General features: G+C 41.6%; 1 protein-coding gene across 2 annotated transcripts in view; it reads left to right on the forward strand.

Moving 5' to 3' along the window:
• Positions 1–23,359, forward strand: part of LOC147028976 (uncharacterized) — a 163,636-nt gene that overhangs the window by 38,318 nt on the left and 101,959 nt on the right. For both annotated transcript variants that reach the window (XR_015057788.1, XM_085879871.1), the window contains exon 3: positions 20,911–21,132. Coding sequence is in view for 1 of the 2 variants with exons in the window: in XM_085879871.1 (XP_085735997.1) it covers positions 20,911–21,132 (222 nt within the window). In the remaining variant the exon portion in view is untranslated. The remainder of the gene's footprint in view (positions 1–20,910; positions 21,133–23,359) is intronic.

The raw sequence follows: 23,359 nt of genomic DNA on the forward strand, positions 1-23,359 counted from the left end.
TTTTCGACTTCTTTGGCCAAACCGTTGGGCCGATCCGGCTGAAATGTTGCAGCAACGTACCTCTAACTGACTGGTAACAGGAGTTGCCAAGCTCGTTCTGCTTACATGACTTTAAGTATGTCAAAATGGCCGACTTAGTAAATTTCTTCAAAAATCTTATTCTCCAGACCCACCAGTCAGAATGCTACCAAATTTGGGTGACAACATCAGGCCAGGGCAGGGATGTTAAATTGTAATGGTCATGCTGAGCACATGACCAGAAGTGTGTCAAATGGCCGACTTCATCAATTTTGGGGAAAATCATGTAAATTCCTTCAAAAATCATCTTCTCGACCTATCAGTCAGAATGCTACAAAATTTGGGATACAACATTAGGTCAGGGTTCGAATGTTAAATTGCAGAGGCCATGTCGATCATATGACCGGAAGTGTGTCAAAATGGCGGTCCCGCAAATTCCTTCCAAAATTGTCTCTTGGTCTACCATTTAGAATGCTACCAAATTTGGGTTCCAACATTCGGCCAGGGTAGGGATGTTAAATTGCCGGTCATTCTGATCACGTGACCAGAAGTGTGTCAAAATGGCCAGCTTAGTCAATTTTGGGGAAAATCTCATAAATTCCTTCAAAAATCTTCTTCTCCAGATCCACCAGTCAGAATGCTACCAAATTTGGGTTACATTAGGATAGGGTCCTGATGTTAAATTTCAGAGGCCATGCTGATCACATGACTGAAAGTGTGTAAAAATGGCCAACTTCATCAATTTTTGTGAAAATCATATTAATTCCTTCAAAAATATTCTTCTCCAGACCCATCAGGCAGAATGCTACCAAATGTTGATCACAACATTATGACATGGTCCTAATGTTGAATTGCTGAGGCCATGCTGATCACATGACCGGAAGTGTGTCAAAATGGTGGTCGTGCAAGTTCCTTCCAAAATGTTCTTCTCTCGACCCACCTGTCAGAATGTGAACAAATTTGGATTGTAACATTACGGTAGGATAGAGATGTTAATTATATTGTGGAGGTCATGCAGATCACCTGACCAGAAGTGTGTCAAAATGGCCAACTTAGTCAACTTTTGAGAAAATCACATTAATTCCATTAAAAATCTTCTCCTCCAGATCCACCCATCAGAATGCTACCAAATTTGGGTTACAGCATTACGACAGGGTCATGCTGTTAAATTGCAGAGGTTATGCTGATCACATAAGCAGAAATATGTCGAGTTGGCGGACTTAGTAAAATATTTGGGAAATCGAGTAAATTCCTTCAAAAATCTTCCTCACCAGATCCGCCAGTCAGAATTCTACCAAATTTGGGTGACAGCATTAGGCCAGGGCCCAGATAAGCTACAGGTCCAGTGGTTCTTTTTTAATGAAATTGTAATCATGTGCATTTGTGGTCAAAAAAATTTAAACTTTAAAAATTTTCCCCTATGAATCAGGAACCGCTGGGAACCTATCCCCCCTTTTTCCATTGAAACAATGCCCCAACATTCACGGCTTTGCCATTCACAGTATTTCTAATGAATCATAAACCGTTGGGAACCTATCCCCCCTTTTTCCATTGAAACAATACCCCAACATTCACGGCTTTGCCATTCACAGTATTTTTAATGAATCATAAACCACTGGGAACCTATCCCCATTTTTCCAATTGAAGCAATGCCCTAATAGTCACGGTGTTGACATTTGTGGCATTTTCCAGGAACGTATCTCCAACGAATGTCAGGGTCTGACAGTACACACAAAGTTAAAATTTAATAATGATGGAACAATGCTAAATATACAATCTTGCGAGATTTCTTCATCTTGATGGAGGGACAAACAGCATATACAATATACTATATACTTACAAGCATATACTATATTGACTCAAAGGGACACGCAGCACATCCACGCTCTGCAAAATGTGACTTCACCTCCCTCTCCCCCCTCACAAACCCTAAGTCGTCAACCTCCCCTTCCAACCTAAAGGGCTCAATCCCCTCTCCACTCCAAATCTTTAAATCCTTCTCCACCCCAACTCCCCAACCCCTTCCCACCCCAAAATCTAAACCTCCCCCCTCCAAATTCTATTCCATTCCCCCCCAATTCCCCTCCTCCTGCTATGAAAAGCAAATAGGCATTCTTTCATCATTGTTGATCATTACATACTGTATTGTACACCGTCCCTTCCTATCCATCTCCAGGAACTGCACAATGTCATCGCCAGGCACCAGAGCTGTAGGCTGGGAGCACTGCACGACATCAGGGCTGGAAGCCCTGTAAATACTGTTACGTTTGTGGGGTAGATGGAGGAACTTCAAAGTAAACGTAGGATTGTATTGGTCCATGGACGAAGAGGAGACATCTCGATGTAATTTAAATAGGGGAAATTGTCGGCTTAAGGTTGTTATATGTCATCACATGGAGGGTGGTGCTATGTTAACTAGGTAGGGTTGAAGGCTAGTTTCTCCCAGTTTGTGATTTCCCCCTGTGACCTTTTCCTACATTTTTGCATTCACAAGGCCAGCTATAAAAAGGAACAACGTTACACCACCACCACCACCACCAACAACAACAACAGAGCTGAACATTTCGGAGCAGGCAGAAACCCCGCCTTCCCGGCTTCATACCGGCAGGCTACATCCCCGAGGCTGACGATTGGTTGGCGTGACAAGAGAGGACAACGAGTTGGTGTGAGGAACGCAGTTGAGACAGTGGGTCTCATTTTGGCTCTCCTCAACACGATGACACAAGATAGCAGTGCGATTCTCATTTTTCATGCTGATGTGAATTTGCTCACATGCTGGAACAGGACTCTGGCCATCGTCTGTTTGACTGTATTGTGAAGTTTGTACGTTTCTGAGGAGAAGAGGAAGAGGAGGAGGAGGAGAAGAACACGTCTCTGAGCGAGAACTCGGCAGCATCCCGTCGTATGTGCGAAGAGAAAGGCCGCACCATTGGCTTTGAGCAGACCTGGCATTAAGGGAGGGAGTGTCATTGGCAATCTCGATCATGAAAAGAGACTGCATGGCAGTTTCTGGGCCCTTAATGAAACAAGTCTATCCACGTAAATTACCTCACGTACGTTTCCCAAGCAGAGAACGACTTGGCATCATTTTGGGTGCCTTTTCCCATGCGGTGACGATGCAGTTCGATCGTCAGACTACTAAAAGATCATCTCTGGACACACAACTTCGTGCCGGAATAAGGGAGGAGGATTTTATTTTATTTTTGTCTTTCCCCTTGTCTGTTTTTGTAACAGAGTGGAGATGTCTCAAATTAAGTTTTACTTTCCCTCATATTTCATGATATCACGCTTTGATTTATTTTCATTATCGTGCATTGATTATTTCCATTATAACTAGTTCATATATGTTCATTAAACCCTCATTTGTTGAATTCAATTGTGTTTGTCTATTCATTGTGGGTTCGAGTATAAACCTATGTGATACCGTTTGGTACACGCCCTTTCCACCCTCCATCCCGTGCACGCTATGATCTCCAGGGATCTCGGCTATTTGCCGACAAGTATAACTGTTCGGCTCTCCGTCGAAGTCGGTGTTAACCGCCCCATCCACGACTACTGGGTCAGGAGTGGGATAATTAATTTAACCCATCGTGGACATGACAATACTTAAATAACCAATAGCTACACCATATTTTGAACACCAATTAAAGGCTACCAATTAAATATCAGCATCTTTCACCTGAAGAGGCAGAAAGCAAATTGGGCAGATGACTTAGGAATAATGGCAGACATCAAGTAAATTGATACAACTCAAGCAAACCATGCAAACATATGACATTGGATAAACTAGATACACAGTGATGAAAGAAACAAGAGCTACCAAAGAGATGTGTTCTAAATTTTTGTGTGAAATTAACTGCGTGAGTCAAATAGGTGATAATACTGTGTGAAGAGAAGGGTGAGTGTATACACAAAGGGAACTAAAATGGGACTCGACAGAGAGCTTCCCTCCGCCAGGCTGAACACTGAACAGTTTACATTTTGTATCCCAATGATAAGCGGGATCTGCATCCAGACCTGAACCAAAATCGAATCGGCTTCTTCGTGTCACCTTCCCCCACTCATCCACCAAGTGTTGTCACAATCTATGCACAACTTTTTTAGATATCATGCTATATATATATATTGTTTTTGGCCTTATCTCTCAATGGTGAACAATGATTTGGAAAATGAAAAAAAAATCTCGGATCTGGATATTCACCAAAATTAAATAAATTTGTTATTGTCACACACCCAACCTGTCCACCAAGCTTCGTCCAAATCCGTCCACACCGTTTTGAGATATTCTGCCTGCAGACAAAGAAACAGGGGTGAAAACATAACCTCCGTACACCTTCGATGGTGGAGGTAATATTTACGTGCTTTACAAATGGAATCCACAAAGTCCTTAAAACAACGAAATACATAATACATTGGAGGAGCAATGTCAGAAAAGAGTTGAACATCATAATGTTATGTGTGTCGAGGTGGAAATTCGATGGGAAATGACAGAAAAATTGTGAAATTGAAATAATTTTAAATCTATGGTCTCGGCCATCAACATGATTGGAACCACCAATCAAAAGTTTTTGATCCACAATGGACCCAACAAAAGGTTTTTGAACCACACTCCTTTTGAGTAAGAGAGTTTCATGTTCTTCCAATATTTGTAGTGTTCCATTTTTCTAGCAAGTTGTGTTTCCTCACTTATTTTACACATAATAGTACTTTTTAACTCGTGCAGTGAGTTAAGCCTCCCCCGAGAGCAGTGTTTCTCAAGGTGGGGTGCACGCCCCACTGGTGGGGCGTAGCAATATTTTGGTGGGGCAGGAGGATTCAGGAGTTATGCGGAGTTATGCGAGTTATTCATAACACGAGGAGTTCTGCGAGTTGCAACAAGATGAGTCTGTGAAAACTATTTTCAAGATTAAAGGAACCATGATGATGTGGCTGTCTGAGGAGAGCGAAAAGAAATACACAAACTCGACTACTTTGGCAAGGGAAGTATTGATAAATTTTCCATCATCTTATTTAGTCGAATGTGGATTTAGTGTTGTTACCGATTTGCTGCAAGCTTCGAGAAATCGACTGGAAATCACGAAACGTGGAGATTTAAGGCTGAAACTGACAAAATTGGTTCCTCGAATCAAACAAATCTGCAGCCACGTCAAGGGCAGGGCTCCCATTCAAGTGAGTAGCAATTGAATAAAATTTGCAATAAAGTTTTAATAAAGCCTTTTGAATACATATGTAGTGTCTCCAATCTGATGTCTGAACTCTACTCTGGTACTGAGAGTGCTGTGAAGTGTGGTGGTACCATCTCTGACTTATTTCCAGTTGTTACTGGAGTTTGTCAGGGGTGTGTACTGGCCACCACACTTTTCAGCACTTGTATGGACTGGATTTTAGGGAGGATGTCTGAGAGATCAAGCTACGGTGCATCGTTTCGGAATGTCAAGATCTCGGACCTTGATTTTGCAGATGATGCAGTCATATGTGCGGAGACTTTAGATATCCTTTTGGAGGCCCTCGAGGTGCTGAATGAGGAGTCGGAGCTGCTGGGATTACGGGTTTCTTGGGTCAAAACTAAGGTCCAGGCTTTCGGTGACATCTTGGATGCTGCTGTCCTGTCTGTGTCTGTTTGTGGTGAGGATGTTGAGGTCGTGGAGAGATTCACTTACCTTGGCAGTGATATCCATGTCTCTGCTGGCTGTGAGTCAGAGGTCAATAGACGTCTGGGTTGGGCCTGGGGAGTCATGGATTCACTGGATCATGGGGTGTGGCGCTGCCGGTACCTGTGCGGGAGGATGAAAGTCCGAGTCTTCAGGTCCTTGGTACTTCCACTCTTGCTCTATGGATGCGAGACTTGGACTCTGACCAAGGATCTGAGACGGAGACTTAATTCCTTTGGTACCGAGTCTCTTCGGAGAATCCTTGGCTATCACTGGTCGGATTTTGTGTCCAACGAGCGGTTGCTGAGAGAGACTCGGATGAGATTTGTTACCTGCAGAGTCCGTGAGCGTCAGTTGCGGCTGTATCGACATGTGGCTCGTTTTCCTGACGCTGATCCTGCTCACCAGATTCTCTCAGCGGGGGAGTCTCATGAGTGGAGGAGGCCAGTGGGCCGACCACGTGCCTCGTGGTTGCAGCAGGTTGACCATCATCTCAAGGAGATGGGGATGGGCCTGTCGTCTGCCTGGGGGATGGCCAAACGGAGGCCCCTGGAGTACCGGCGGAAAGTGGACGCAGCGACGCGCTGTTCTGGCACATGCTCCCATACCTGACCTGACCTGTCTCCAATCATGGTGAGGCGTACGATTTTTTTTGAAAATCAAAGTTGGGCGTGGGACCAAAAAGGTTGAGAAACACTGGTCTAGAGCATCAGGGAAGGCTTATTGCTGTTGTCGGGTTTGTTTCTACAATTGGTGGCCCTAGTTTTAAAGGTACCCCAGAGTTTATTGGACCCCTAGGAGTACTAAGCCACCATTTAGAAATTTATTTTCTTCCTGCACTCCCCCAACACTCCCAATTTCTGAGCTGTATTTTGGAGCTGGCAGGAACTCTCGGAATTCAATTTTGCATCAATAATGTGAATACAAAGTAGGTGGGGTTGACATAATTTTTTTTAACCTCGATCTAATGTTAAGGCCACGACCCAATTATGGACATTTTAACATTTTTCACCAAATTCCACTAAAGTCTGTCTGATCGGAATGAAATTGCCCTCACTAGATAGTCTACAGCACGGCGCATTTATACCTAATTTACATCATACTCCTCCAGGTTAAAGGTCAAGGTCAAATGGCAGTCTTAAAAAAAAAAATCGCGTTTTTTTGTCACCACTCAATTTTGCCAATGCACAATCTCAAAGACCACTTGGCCTTCCAATATGTTCTTGCATCTTAATAGTGGACCTGCGCTGAAGTTGTGCACCTGATATTTGTTTTGTATCCTTAACCTACGTTTTTCGGATTGTGACGTAATTTACAAAAACAATTTTTGATCAGAAGTTGAATAATTTTCCTCTGATTTTCATGATGTTGAGTTTTATGAATAGACTGCAGATGGGAACAAGTTTTCTTAATTTATACTGTATCCCTAAATGTTGAAGGTCAAGGTCATATGGTGGTCCGAAAAAGATATAGCAATCATTTAATCATGGGCCAAGAGTAAGTTGCGGGTGATCACGAAGGGTAAGCCTCCCCCGGTTGGGGTCCGTTACCCTTGGTGATTGCTTTGTGATTGCAGATATCTCGCTTAACATGTGAATTTAGAATATCTCACTTTGCTTGCTCGGGTATCTTTTTCAGCACTGTGCATATAGTTTATCCATTTTTAAATGTTTATACGCTTTGCTTTAGATTGTTTTGCTAATTTTTGCCATTATTAGTCTTGCCCTGAAGGGATTGCGAGACTATTGTAACACCCCTGTCTGTTTGTCCGTCCCCATGTGTGTCTTTTTCTATATATTTTTTGATTTAATTTTTTTTTTCCTTTGCAACCACTTGTCTGATCAATGCAAAATTTTAAGCATAGGAGAGCCTTCCCATGGAGAATATTTTATTGATAACTCTGACATCATAGGTCACATGGTGTTGCAGCCATATTGGATCAAAGGGAAAAAAAATGGACATCTCTGAAACCACTCAATGAAAAAATTAAAATTTGACATATGTTCTCAACTTCCTATGGGTTATAAAGGGTGTTAATGATGACATCATCGGTGAAGTGGTATTCCAGACATAATTGGCTGAATCAATATCCTTATCTGAAACTTCATGTATCTGATATATGACCCGATGTGAGTGAAGAATTAATTTTATGACGTCATCAGTCACGTGGTCTTTTGGCAATATCGGATTGAAAATAAAACATTAAAAATCTTCTTCTACAGAACTGCTTAACAGATCGATGTGAAACTTCATACATATGATCAACTTGCCATGGGGAATATAGTTTGATCTTGTCTTTTTTTCATATTCACCTTCATTAACACAATTTAACCTTAGTATGCATAAAAATGGTTGTTAAATGTCCTAATAATCAATCGATATAATCAATAAAGCTATGGATGATGGCAATGTATGTGACGTAATAGGGTGCAAGGATGATATGGCTATCTGGGCCATAATAGCAGTGGGCCATAATCGTAGCATATTCAGTTAACAATGGTATTTTTGTTCATAATGAGCATGCGAGGCGAAACTACAGTATGCGCTCTACTGAATGCTGTTGTAGTTGTAAAGTAATCTGACACATTACGTTCTTCCTCATCACATGCAATATTGTGCTGTTTCATTGATGAGCTGCATCTGGTCCTCCTAATTAGTCTCACCCCAAAGGGGATACAAGACTGTTGCAATTCCCGTGTGTGTGTGTGTGTGTGTGTGTGTGTGTGTGTGTGTGTGTGTGTGTGTGTGTGTGTGTGTGTGTGTGTGTGTGTGTGTGTGTGTGTGTGTGTGTGTGTGTGTGTGTGTGTGTGTCTTTATCTGTCCACATCTTGTCCGCATCTAAATATTTTCACTTGGAAAATGGTTTTCTCTGCAACTGTTTGTCCAATCGATGTGAATTTTTAAACATAGGAGGGACTCCCCATGGAGAATATTTCAATGTGAGCTGTAACATCATAGGTCATATAGTATGGCAGCCATATTAGATTTAAGGAAAAAATGTAGACATCATTTTTTCCAAAACCGCCCAATGAAAAAAGATATTGAAACTTGGCATATGTCATCAACTCCCCACGGGGTGTACAGGGTGATAATGATGATGTCATCGGTGAAGCGGTATTCCAGCCATAATTAGTTGAATTGAAATCCTTATCTGAAAATGCTTTACTCTGCAACCACTTGGCCGATCGATGTGGAACTTTAAACATCGGAGGGACTCCCCATGGAGACTACTTTATTGCTAACTCTGATGTCATAGGTCACATGGTATGGAAACCATATTGGATTAATGGAAAAAAATTTGAACATTATTGTCTCCAAAAACTGCGCAACGAAAAAAAAAATTAAACTTGGCATATGTCATCAATTCCCCATGGAGCATATAGGGTGATAACGATGACGTCATCAGTGGAGTGGTATTCTCACCATAATTGGTTGAATTGAAATCCTTATCCAAAAATCTAAAACTTCATAAACCTTATCTATGACCCGTGTGAAGAATTAAATTTATGACATCATTGGTCACATGGTGTGGTACCCATATTGGATTAAAGTAAAACATTTGGACATCATTTTCTCTGAAACCACTGAACGGAAAAAATTTAAGCTTGGCACACGTCATCAACGCCTCTTGTGGTGTATATAGTCTGATTAACGATGACGTCATTGGTGAAGTGGTATTACAACCAGAATTGGTTGAATTTGAATCTTTATCCGAAAAAATCTGAAACTTCATAATATATCTGTTCTACGATCTGATGTGAGTGAAGAATTAAATTTATGCTGGTCATAACCTATGGCGAAGCCTGGTGTTGGCTTAGTGGTGGCGGCTTGGGATCCCAGGGTCCTGAGTTCAAGCCCCGTTGGCTGCTGAATTAACACCAGGGGGTTGACTCAGCCTGCCATCCTTCCGAGGTCGGCGAAATGAGTACCAGTGTACTGGTCCCGGTGTATGCCCCGGTTAGAATAGGTGTACCATATCCCTGTGTGTCGTAAGAGGCGACCAGGGTTGGCGTCAGGAAGGGCATCCGGCCATAAAACATTGCCTCAAGAAAAAGCCAAACCCCTGCACAGCAGGGAAAAATGGCTGTAAAAACGGTCATTTCATAACCTATGGCAAGAAACTACTCTACAGTATGTGACATAATTGGGTGTAGTGATGATATGGGTATCTGGGTCATAATAGCAGTGGACCATAATAGTAGCGTGTTCAGTTAACGATGGTATTTTTGTTCAGAATTAATGTGCGAGGTGAGACTGTGCACTCTTCAAGTGCTGTTGTAGTCAGTAGTATGCAATAGATGTCACTTCCACTGTGAGAATGATGCTGTATAATGCTTCCGCCATGATGGAAGACAAAGTGAGGTTTTTACAACAAGAAGTATATACAAGCTTGTGTGTGTAGCAACCTTTACATCAGTGATAAGTATTTCCCCATGCTGGATTCAGGATTAATTCATGTGTTTTAATCTTGATCTGCATGTGTGTCTGCCAGGCTAGTTTAGCTGTCGAGTTTGTCTCCAGTAATGGCAGATGGGCTTCATTTCCCAGAGCGATATGTGACATCATTGCATACTGCCTACGGTGTAATTGTTGATTGCTTCCCATTTGTCTCACACTATATGTTCTGTAAATTTTAAACCACGTCCGTTGGGCAACATTAAGTGATGGAATCAACCGCCAATGCTCATTAAATGTTGGTGTTATGTGGAGCAAAATTTAAAATTTGTAATACCCTTCACTTCATTAATACTGAAGAACCCCATTGGAGGCACACCTTTTTCCTGCAGATTGCTGTTCGATTCTCAACCTAGCATTAAACTGTCAGACTGACGCTTCACAGGCTCTCTGGGTGCCAGTGACATCACAGCATCACAAAATGCACAGTCCCTCTGATGGATGTAAAGCTGGGGGCCATTTGTGAACATTTTGTTGGAGGAAAAAGTCCCAAAGTGCTTTTCATGAAGAGTGGGCGAGTTAGCTCTCTACCATGGGCAGATTCCAAATTCCTACTAACATCAGTTTAATATCATGCCTGGCCAGCCAGTTTATGAAATACTTGAGCCAAACACATTCACTGGCCAACTCTGCAAGAACATTGGACTAATTGTGGCAGTGAAGGAATGGTAGTAGTAGAATCAATAAAGAATGAGACTCTATACACGTATTTTTACTAACGAAATCTAAAGATTTCGTAAGTATATTGATGACTTCCGGACTCTGTTTGTTTGTGTGTTTGTTTGTAGGCACGATAACTCGAGAACGGAAGAAGCTGCCAATGTCAAGTTACACCACGTGATTCAGGAGGGTGATGGCGAGTGCAGATTAGATTTTGGTCAAAATCGGTCAAAGGTCAAGGTCACAGTGAGGTCAAACATTCAATTTTTGATGGTTTGGTACAGATAACTCGAGAACGGAAGAAGCTACCAATGTCAAATAACACCACGTGATTCAGGAGGGTGATAGCTAGCGCTGATTAGATTTTGGTCAAAATCGGTCAAAGGTCAAGGTCACAGTGAGGTCAAACATTCGATTTTTGATGGTTTGGTACAGAGTCATCGTAGAAACTTCTGGTTTGCGTCGCTACCTTCTCGAGAGACAGCTTTTATTAGACAAGGTCAGAGGTCAAGTTGACGATTTCTTAAGTACCAGTCTATGACTGCTTGTTTTATTCATTCGCCTGCACCTTTCTCCGAAAACATTGCAAGTCGTGTGAAAACCTTTAGGAGGACAAGATTATAGATGTACTGCATAATTATTACACGGTGTTGGAAATTATTTACCTTGTGCTAACGGAATGTCACCTGGATGAAGTGACATTCAGGAAACTGGAATACACTATAATGATGGTCCTCCTTGCATTTTGAAAACTGTTTTTAAAAAAGTCAACATTGAAAAGTTCAATTGGAGCCAGTCATCTTTTGCTCTATACAGTGTGGCATCGGTGTATTTGAGTGTTGTTTTGTGTTGTTGTACTGTTTATAGTTTAGACCGCACTCTATTAACTCTTATTTGGACATCGATCAATTGGATAACTGAGGTTTGTGACACAGAGATAATGTTGCCCTTTCTTGCTGTACTGCACTTTTTACATAACAAACCTCCAAATAAATGCACTTTATTTATTTTGCATGATCTAAGGCTAGTAGTGGAGCCCCCTCCCCCCCCCACCACACACACACACACACACACACACACACACACACACACACACACACACACACACACACACACACAAAGACAGACATACAGATGAACACACATCACACTAGATAAGACTGTTAGATGAGACATACACAGCCACTAAGCTTGGGAGAAGTGCCGTCAATGTCACAACGATGGTGCCGTTTTTCTCAATGCACTCAGTGGGGCACTTCTTAAGGCCCTGTCACACCTTGATGATTTAGCCAGCGTATGCCGACGTATGAAAAAAATTGTCTAAAACGCTGGCAGACGTCGAATACGTTATGGGTAAGTTTTGTATACCTTAAGAGCACGCTGGCATACGTCATAGTATGCTGGCATATGTCGTAGTATGCTGGCATACGTCGTAGTACGCCGAGCTCGTCGACAAATTTTAACATGCTTGAAATTTTCCGACGTATGCCAGCGTATGACTCACACGTTCCGCATACGCTGGCCATAAGTTGTAGGCACGTTACGCGATCGTTGACACACGTCGACACACCTTACTTGTAATTACTCATAAGTTGAAACACGTCGAGGTAATGGTTAGTGTCAGTGTTCCAGACTCCATTTTTTTTGTTTGTTTGTTTGTTTGTTTTTTTCTTCGGTATGACGGTGATGTTGACACTTAGATTTCTAGTGTCAACATCACCGTCATACCGAAGAAAAAAAACCAAAAAAAAAACAGGGAGTCTGGAACACTGACACTAACCATTACCTCGACGTGTTTCGACTTGTAAGTTACTCACAAGTAACGTGTGTTGACGTGTGTCAACGATTGCGCAACGAGCCTACAACTTATGGCCAGCCACTATGCGGAACGTGTGTCGTACGCTGGCACACGTCGAAAAATTTTCAACATGCTGAAAATTTGTCAACGAACTCGGCGTACTACGACGTATGCCAGCGTACTTCAGCGTGCTCTTAATGTATACAAAACTTACCCATAACGTATTCGACGTGTGCCAGCGTGCTTCAGCGTGCTCTTAATGTATACAAAACTTGCCCATAACGTATTCGACATATGCCAGCATGCTTCAGCGTGCTGTTAATGTATACAAAACTTGCCCATAACGTATTCGACGTGTGCCAGCGTATTCAGCAAATTTTTCATACGTCGGCATACGCTGGCTAAAACGTCAAGGTGTGACAGCGGCTTGACACTTCGATGTCTAGTGCGGTTATGATTTGAATCGTCGAGTCGCAGCCTTTTAATAGGCTACGCCACGTGATCGTCGGCGATACGCTGCCGCGCTATGCATAATTTTGACTATCGTTGGGTATCGGTTGTGAACGCCGACAACACGCTCAGCATTCGTTGATATAAGTTATCTATATGTTATCGAAACGTTCTGTGTTCATTACTCATACGTTATGCATACGTCCAACTCGTTATGAATACGTCCAAAACTGGAAAAAGAACATCAATAATTCAGCGTACGCCAGCGTTTTACATACATTTTGATACCTTGCCATACGCTGGCTAAAACGTCAAGGTGTGTCAGGGCCTTTAAGGAGGAATTTCCTCTTCCCCACCGATACCAAATCTATGATGATTGCCCATGCTCTTAACCTTATAAATGTTGAACGTCAAGCAAGGATGCAGCTAGCAAAAACATGTATCATGTTTTTGTTTTTTTAAAGTCTTTGATATGACTCTTTGGTGTTATAAACTCATCAGGTCTTTTGTGTGCATCTTCATCTCATCGAGTGCTCATGTTTGAAAACCAAAGTATCTGCTCTGGAGAGAGTGGCACACGCATGTGCTGTGTCATCATATGCTACGAAGTGCATTTTGTTAAATCTAATGAACACAATAAATCACACGTCATCTATTTCCTTGCCAAAGGAAAGCGATGCTCATTTTGTTTTGCCTTAATGAATATTGAGGTGTTGTGCATTTACATACTCCTGAAGCACATTCTCAGAAAATAAATGTTTCTCAATAATTAATCGACATTCCTCGGATATTACTGTTGTAATAATTTCATGACTCTTCTTTGTGACCTTGTAGAGCTTGAGTTTATATTTTTTGTAAAATTGGCAAAAAAAACTCAGCATTTCATAAAATATTTTGACAAAAAGTCCTCAGGGGATAAGGGGATTAATTAGATAATATATCTCCTAATTGATGTTAAACTAGTCATCTAATTATTACCCCCAATTAATGCTGTCACATCGTTTGTCTCGTGGCGTTCCTTCTCTTCCCACCATCTCTCGGTATTGTCATCTATTGCACGTGCAGTACTTTCATTTCCTCTTGTTTCCCCCTATATTTGATTATATGTGCATGCCTCGTGTAATGGCATGCCTGGGGGCAAGGTCTCTGGCCTGTGACATCAAGGCGCTCGAGAACGAGAGCCTGAGAGATCACGTTGCGGAGCACATGACCAATAGGGAGTCGTGGTGATGCCACATGCTAGAGGCCATAGAAGACCACGTGTGATCACTGCCTGTCAGCCGGTGGGTACAACAGCAGAGTTCAGCCTGGCTCTTCTCCCAGCTGAGTCAGTTGAGGTTCTCCCACAGAGACAATGCAGACACAGCCTGTGCAGTGGGAATTAGCCCTTTGGTTAGAATTCAGCTCGGGCATTGGGATTGATGAGTGTCCAGAGTCTGCACTAGCCTGCTGTTGGTTTAGTGATATGGGTGTCTGATTTGGGATCTTAGGGTCCTGAGTTTGAACCCCTGTCAGCTATTGAATTCACACCAGGTGGGGTTGACTCAGCTTGTCATCCTTCTGAGGTTGGCAAAATGAATACTAATGTCCTGGTAATAGGGGCAATGCATCAGCAGCACAGACGCGCCCTCAGCCAATGATGCTACCCGCAGCCTTGTGCTGCATACAGAGGAGGCGGAGTCTGCACTGGTCAGCACAGGTCTGCTCTTGGCTCCCCGTCAGCTCGCTCACTTCCAGCCGACATAGCCCAACGCATCCAGCTGACAGTGCCTCGGGCAGAGGGAAGGCATACCCCCTCCTTTATCCCCAATATTCTGAAACTTGCTTCTCGACATCTTCTTGGCTGAGACCACAAGCCATTATTCTCGTGCCTTTCCGAGTATAATCTTTAATTTTTTTTGTTCCCCCAGATCTTGATTTCAGTTCATCATCACAGCAGATAAACTAGAACGTCACTCGGTAGACCGCATACCTCCGCCAAGATGAACGGTCTACGTTTTATATCCCACCGAGAGACCACATCCGCATCTGATAGACCACATGTGACTTTATTCCATAATTATAGATCAGTTGGGGAATATTGCTTTCCTTCTCTGACTTGAATAAAGTGACATACAAAGGAGCAACACTTAAAGGATAAACCAATACTATTTATTTCATACAAAGCAAGGAATTGGCTTTAAATTGGATTAGTTTAAAAAAAAAAATTATTGTTTAAAATTTAAAGACCCTTTATACTTGAAAGTGGATTGTGGGAAGGTTGGAATGAAAGTGGTCACAGGGGTGAGCACAATATGAAAGTCGTTCAAGTCTGATGTGGACTTCTTATTCGAGAAAAATCAAATAATACTGTGGGGTTGATGAAGGGCTGGCAGGATGGCCGAGAGGTACACACACTCGCCTTGAAGCTGTCTAGCCTGGGTTTGAAAGCTATAAACTGTCACCCTGGTGTTTCACAGGCAGGGTGATTCCTCATTGTATGTGCCGTCCCTCGGATGAACGTTAAACAGGAAACGCATCTGGCCGCATTAGTTGGTGGACATTAAAGATCCCACGGTGTCCTACGTGAAGAGTAGGTGAGCCATCGCCAGCATCATGGTCAAATTCCTGCCCTGACTTCTTGTGTCGGAGTGGTGAGTGGTGACCCATCCAGGATTGTAACCCTAACCGTAGAAACTGCTTTGGCAGCACCAACCAGGAACAGAGCATGGTTCATGATATGATCTGATCTGGTTGGTGAAACTTCACTTATTTCTCAAGATATTTCCCTGCTACACATACACGCTTGTCTTATCAATGTGGTTGTGTCTTGATGCCATCTGTGTATACTTATTTGGGATCGGCACATGCATTTTCTGGACATACAGTAAGTATACTTTGACATCATTCATAAGAGTTATTGTCCCCCAAATCTTCTTTGAGTGGTCTCATGAGATGATAATCATAAAATCACAAGTCTTGACTGTATGGGGGATAATTTACAATTTCCCAACGCATGTTTTTAAGAGTTTTCATGATCAAACATTTACCATGAGGACAACACAGAATTACTTGCAGTGGTTAAGTAGGGTAAAGACCACAAACTCAGCTTAAACCAGACCAAGACAAAATATGCTATCTTTACAACCAACAGGAAAAAGCTAAATGATTATGCAAAAACATAACTAGTAAACTACCAGTTTGATAGTTTGAAAAGAAAAACGTGTACCTTGCATAACCTCAAAGCAAGAACTCTGCATTTGATGCCAGGTCACTGATGCGCTGCAGCAAAAGCAAGGAATAAATTACAGTTTCTCAAATGTCTTGCACGATCAAGCTGGTACGGCTACGCAGACTAAAAGTCATGAAAACTGCACAACTGTGAGTCCCATCCTCCTTGAATATGTATCAGAAGTTTGTTTGCAGTACTAAACAACCCAAACGAAAAGGATCATGAGGTATTGCAAACAAAGGATGCAAGCAGAATCGCAGGTGCTGTAAAGTCAAACTCCAACCTGTGTCCTTTGCAGAAGCAACATTATCATCTGTCAGAGAAAGCCAAGAAAGTAGTATCATGAACTATGGATGCAAACCTAAATTGGTCCCAGAGACTTACAATTGTGCACATTTATTGCAAGTTGAAGGATTCAAGATAATACAAACATCCTTTTAAAGAGATCATCCAGATTTGAGATGGACCTTCACTATTGATTGGACTGAATCAAAATGATACTTGTGGAATCGAATCAGCAAAACAGAAACCAGATTTTAAAAAAAACCCCAAGTCAATGGGAATTTGTTTCATGGAAAAGGATTATACTCGGTTTAATCTCGATTTTTACCACTTCTAAAGCTTTCATCCGCAGCCTGATGAACCGCTCTCCCCTTTGGGCTGGTGCTCCTGCCTCACACACAGCTTGGCTTCACGCTGTGGAAACCAAGGTTTTTAGGATCATTGGTATCTCCCACGATGGAGCTGAGTCTTTGAGTCTCTCACTCTATCACAGTAGTGGTCTTTCTATCTTCTACCTTCTCCTCTTTGGCCTTGTCCCCTCCCCCGATCCCACCCCCTTGCTCTGTCTGAGATATGTCCCCCCCCTAGATTTCTGCAGGGTGCTAAAGGTTTGCCAGCGACCCCCTTCTAGTGAAACTACCAAAATCAAGAATCACTGCTCACCTTCACACTTTCATTCCTCTTTTTCCCGCCTTTGGAACAAACTCCCTCACTCTCTTCAATCCTACTTTTTTCCCTCCAGGTCTTCAAAACAACTGTTCACCACCATCTCTTATCTTCCCCCATCCTAAACCACGACCTTTTCTACCCCCGCTAATCCACCCCAAACCCACCTCCTTCAAATTCTCGGCTTTCCTACCTCAAAGTCCCTGAAGTGCCCATCTTGTTTACCCTGTGTACGCCGCCCTATCCCTTTCCCTTCCACAGATATCATGTCTCTGTTCCCCAGTTTTGTGCTTCCCTCTCCGCCCTCTTGTCTCCTGCTCCCTTTATTATATGTTCTTTGTGTTGGCGCTCATACGAGCCTCGACAATGTGTACAAAAAAGAAATCCTCTCTTCCCACAAGAAGTGTTGGCAGAAACGTTTGTCATTACCATGTTACCAGATCAGATCATAAAGAAAGGTTTGGCATTACCATGTTACCAGATCAGATCATAGAGAAAGGTTTGGCATTACCATGTTACCAGATCAGATAATAAAGAAAGGTTTGTCATTACCATGTTACCAGATCATAAAGGTTTGTCATTACCGTGTTATCAGATCATAAAGAAAGGTTTGTCATTTCCATGTTACCAGATCAGATCATAAAGAAAGGTTTATCATTACCAGGTTATCAGATCATAAAGAAAGGGTTATCATTACCATGTTACCAGATCAGATCATAAAGAAAGGTTTGTCATTAACATGTTACCAGATCAGATCATAAAGAAAGGTTTGTCATTACCACGTTACCAGAACAGATCATAAAGAAAGGTTTGTCATTACCATGCTACCAAAACCGATCATAAAGAAAGGTTTGTCATTACCAGATCAGATCATAAAGAAAGGTTTGTCATTACCATGTTACCAGAACAGATCATAGAGAAGGCTTTGTCATTACCATGTTACCAGATCAGATCATAAAGAAAGGTTTGTCATTACCACGTTACCAGAACAGATCATAAAGAAGGCTTTGTCATTACCACGTTACCAGATCAGATCATAAAGAAAGGTTTGTCATTACCATGTTACCAGATCAGATCATAAAGAAGGCTTTGTCATTACCATGTTACCAGATCAGATCATAAAGAAAGGTTTGTCATTACCACGTAACCAGAACAGATCATAAAGAAAGGTTTGTCATTGCCACATTACCAGATCATAAACAACGTTTTGTCATTACCATGTTATCAGATCATAAAGAAAGGTTTGTCATTACCATGTTATCAGATCATAAAGAAAGGTTTGTCATAACCACGTTACTAGATCAGATCATAAACGTTTGTCATTACCATGTTATCAGATCATAAAGAAAGGTTTGTCATTACTATGTTATCAGATCATAAAGAAAGGTTTGTCATTACCATGTTACCAGATCAGATCATAAAGAAGGCTTTGTCATTACCATGTTACCAAAACCGATCATAAAGAAAGGTTTGTCATTACCAGATCAGATCATAAAGAAAGGTTTGTCATTACCATGTTACCAGAACAGATCATAGAGAAGGCTTTGTCATTATCATGTTACCAGATCAGATCGTAAAGAAAGGTTTGTCATTACCACGTTACGAGAACAGATCATAAAGAAGGCTTTGTCATTACCACGTTACCAGATCAGATCATAAAGAAAGGTTTGTCATTACCATGTTACCAGATCAGATCATAAAGAAGGCTTTGTCATTACCATGTTACCAGATCAGATCATAAAGAAAGGTTTGTCATTACCACGTTACCAGAACAGATCATAAAGAAAGGTTTGTCATTACCACGTTACCAGAACAGATCATAAAGAAAGGTTTGTCATTACCATGCTACCAAAACCGATCATAAAGAAAGGTTTGTCATTACCAGATCAGATCATAAAGAAAGGTTTGTCATTACCATGTTACCAGAACAGAACATAGAGAAGGCTTTGTCATTACCATGTTACCAGATCAGATCATAAAGAAAGGTTTGTCATTACCACGTTACCAGAACAGATCATAAAGAAGGCTTTGTCATTACCACGTTACCAGAACAGATCATAAAGAAGGCTTTGTCATTACCATGTTACCAGATCAGATCATAAAGAAGGCTTTGTCATTACCATGTTAGCAGATCAGATCATAAAGAAAGGTTTGTCATTACCACGTTACCAGAACAGATCATAAAGAAGGCTTTGTCATTACCACGTTACCAGATCAGATCATAAAGAAAGGTTTGTCATTACCATGTTACCAGATCAGATCATAAAGAAAGGTTTGTCATTACCACGTTACCAGAATAGATCATAAAGAAAGGTTTGTCATTACCATGTTACCAGATCATAAAAAAGGTTTGTCATTACCATGTTATCAGATCATAAAGAAAGGTTTGTCATTACCACATTAGTAGATAAGATCATAAAAGTTTGTCATTACCATGTTCCCAGATCAGATCATAAAGAAAGGTTTGTCATTACCATGTTATCAGATCATAAAGAAAGGTTTGTCATTACCACGTTACCAGATCAGATCATAAAGAAAGGTTTGTCATTACCACGTTACCAGATCAGATCATAAAGAAAGGTTTGTCATTACCACGTTACCAGATCAGATCATAAAGAAAGGTTTGTCATTACCACGTTACCAGATCAGATCATAAAGAAAGGTTTGTCATTACCCGATGGGGGGGTTTACCATTGACAGAAATCTGGGTTAGAAGCTTTACATATTGAATCAGGCCCCTGTCGTTGCAAAAGTTTTTTTCTGCAGTGCCATGGCTTGTTAAAAAGGTACCAACTCCAAGCTAATTGGCAATGATTGATTGATTGATTGATTTTTTTTGTGGTGGTAATAATTGAAATCACCACAAGTTTTAAGAGAGAATTGAATTGGGTGGTTATAATTTGGTCCATGTTGGCAGAGCAAAAGAGATGTGAATAAAGAGGAGAGGGGGGAGGGGGGATATGTGGTGGTGGGGAACACTATCATGCAGGAACGGTACTGATGTGAAGGGGATCCATCCATCCATCCATCCATTGGGACCATACTCTGTGCAGAGCGTTAGTGCTGCCGAAGTAGTCTCCTTGGCTATTGGGTACAATCCTGGACGCCACTCCGAAACAGGATACCAACATGCTGGTACTCATTTTGCCGACCTCAGAAGGATGACAGGCTGAGTAAACCCCACCTGGTATAAATTCAACAGCTGAGCAGGATTTGAACTCAGGACCCTGGGATCCCAAGCCCACCACTCTAGTCATTAAGCCAACACCAGGTATAAATGGGGATAACTACCTTGATACTGCACACTATGCAAAGTGGGCTTGTTTTTGAGACCCAAGATGGTCAACATGATGAGCATCAACATCAAAATTGGGATAACAGGAATGGTGATTAAATACATGAGGAAAGACAGCCCTGAATGAACGCGATGACAGACAGAATTCGTGCTTGTAAGTGATCTAGGAATGAATAAGGGGAGAAGAGGAAGCATTTTGGGAGAAAGACATTGAGAAATAAACTATTTGCCATTTTCTTGTTCCAAACCACCATTCAGGACTAACAAAAAGTAGCAAAAATATTTTGCTATCTCTCTGCGTAAAGGTATAAAACTTTTGGAATGCATATCCAATTTCTTCGTGAGAAACAGTTCCTGGTGTACTTTGCTTGTGAAACAGAGCAAATGATAATATTGATACTAATTACCACATCTTCCTTTTCAGTGACCTGAAACTTCGTCTGAATGAAAAAGGGAGCCATAGCGTCCAACTTGCACAACCAGATCCCCTCAATCAACAACATTGTATCCACTGCTGCCTCCCTTTTCAACCACTGCTTAATTCACCGGAGACCTGCCTCGATTGTCACAACAAGGTGTGCAAGTGCTGTGCTCTCTACAGCCATCAGGAGCGCGGCTGGCACTGTGTCGCGTGTGCTGAGACTTGGTACGTGTACGGTACCGACCTATTAAGATATTTGATTAGTATTAGTCAATAAGTGGGTAGTCTTCACTGATGCTACATTAGCAGAGACAAATAAAACTATGATCACTTTTTATGCTGTTGAGCATGCAAAAAAAAATAATAATTATGTTCCTGAATTTATATGAAAAAGTTAATTTTATACCGAAAGCTGGACATTATTATTTATAACTGATGGCAAAAGGTATCAAATGACACAGAACCCGTCAAGTAGTAATCAGGTTTGTATTTATTACCTTTAGTAATCACCTGAAGCCTGGCGTTGGCTTAGTGGTTAGGGTGGTGCCTTGGGATCCTAGGGTCCTGAGTTCAAGCCCCGTTGGCTGCTGAATTAATACCCCAGGAGGTTGACTCAGCCTGTCATCCTTCCGAGGTCGGCAAAATGAGTACCAGTGCACTGGTAAGGGGGACACTGCATCAGCGGCATAGCCATGTCCCAACCAATGGTGCAACCAGGGGGGGGAGAGAGAGAGAGAGAGAGAGAGAGAGAGAGAGAGAGAGAGAGAGAGAGAGAGAGAGAGAGAGAGAGAGAGAGAGAGAGAGAGAGAGAGAGAGAGAGAGAGAGAGAGAGAGAGAGAGAGATAGATAGATAGATAGATAGATAGATAGATAGATAGATAGATATATATATATCACCTTTAGTTATGTATTAATCAGGTTTCGTAATCACTGAAGGTGAAAGAGGTTGTGTTTTCACCCCTCTCTGTCTGTCTGTCTGTTTGTTTGTCTGTGTGCAGAATATCTCAAAAAGTTGTGGACGGATTCGGATGAAATTTGGTGGACACGTTTGGCGTGTTGTGATAAGGAAGAAGTGATTCGATTTTGGTGTAGACCTGAATCTGGATCTGGAAACGAGAATTGTTTAATTTTTTTAAGTGATTCTTTACCATTGAGAGATGGGGCCAAAAACGAAAAATAGGATGATATCCCAAAAATGTATTGGGCCCGATATATTCTCATGGATCAGGAATTACGTGGCGGAGGTATGCGCTCCCGAGTGCCCTTCTAGTTTATTACGGAAAGAGAAACGGTGACTGGCCAGACTCAAAGTACAGTACACAGAAAAAAATACACATTTAGAAACGGTGGGTAGAATTCAATCATAAAAGTACTTATTTATGATAGTTATGAGATATGGGAAGTTAACTAGTAATGTTAACTAGTAAAGATAACAAGTGCAATATGCCATTATGAGTTATCTGATAATGCTCTCACATTGGTTTAACATAACAATGTGCTGGAGACATTTATTGGAGATAACACACAGCAAGTGAGCGAAGAAAACAACACAGTTTACTCGAGGACATCGCAACAATAACATTCTCACATTATCCAGAAATTCACTAATTACAGGTATTCTTATTCTTCTTTAATGGCCACTATTATCCAACATTCTGGGGTCATCCGGGGGAACCTTGACCCGAGTCTTCATGAACCGGCTTGCCAGGCGTGACGTTTGACTAGTTCAAGCAGGAATTGGAATTTGGCCAGTGTGGCAGGAATGGTTCACCTACTCTTTGCAAAGGACACACACATTGAGGAATCACCAGGATGACAGTTTATAGTGTGTCGTGAATCTCATCCCCTAATATGGCATGTCTTGCATTTAAAACCATTTAGCGAATGAATTAAACACAAACATCCACTATGTTATGTAGTGTACGTGTACCAGATCAGATTACACCGGACACACACCTGTTATGTCACAATTGTCCATCCTTAGTTTCCATCAACCAGTTTCCAATCCTGTCATCAATCAACGTTGTGACATCGCCAAGAGCTTGGGAATCTGAACTAACCATGAGTCATATCTACGACTGCCACCATTGCCACATGCTTCCACCATTGTAAACATATTACTTCACTTCTCTAATTACATCCTAATCGGACAGTTAAAAGACATCAGTATTCAAGTCTTAACATGTCGAAAAGATGTTTAAGTCAACATATCTCAAAAGTCACAGAATTACATTTGTACGATGACATTGTTGCACTAAAGAAAACTAAATAAAGCCTCATTCAACGTCATTAACAACTATTAATATCCATGAAACACTAATTTAACATTTAGCAACAAATGTGAAACAGCAATGGGTGATAAAAGGTACAATAATCACGATATATTGAGAGCATCGGTGATACGGTAGCAAATAATACACTGACGGTGTTGGTATGTAGATCCTGGTTTACA

The sequence above is a fragment of the Eptatretus burgeri genome, chromosome 4 (genome assembly GCF_056783735.1).
Source record: "Eptatretus burgeri isolate ZD-2024b chromosome 4, Ebu_testis_v1, whole genome shotgun sequence".
NCBI classification, from domain to species: Eukaryota; Metazoa; Chordata; class Myxini; order Myxiniformes; family Myxinidae; genus Eptatretus; species Eptatretus burgeri.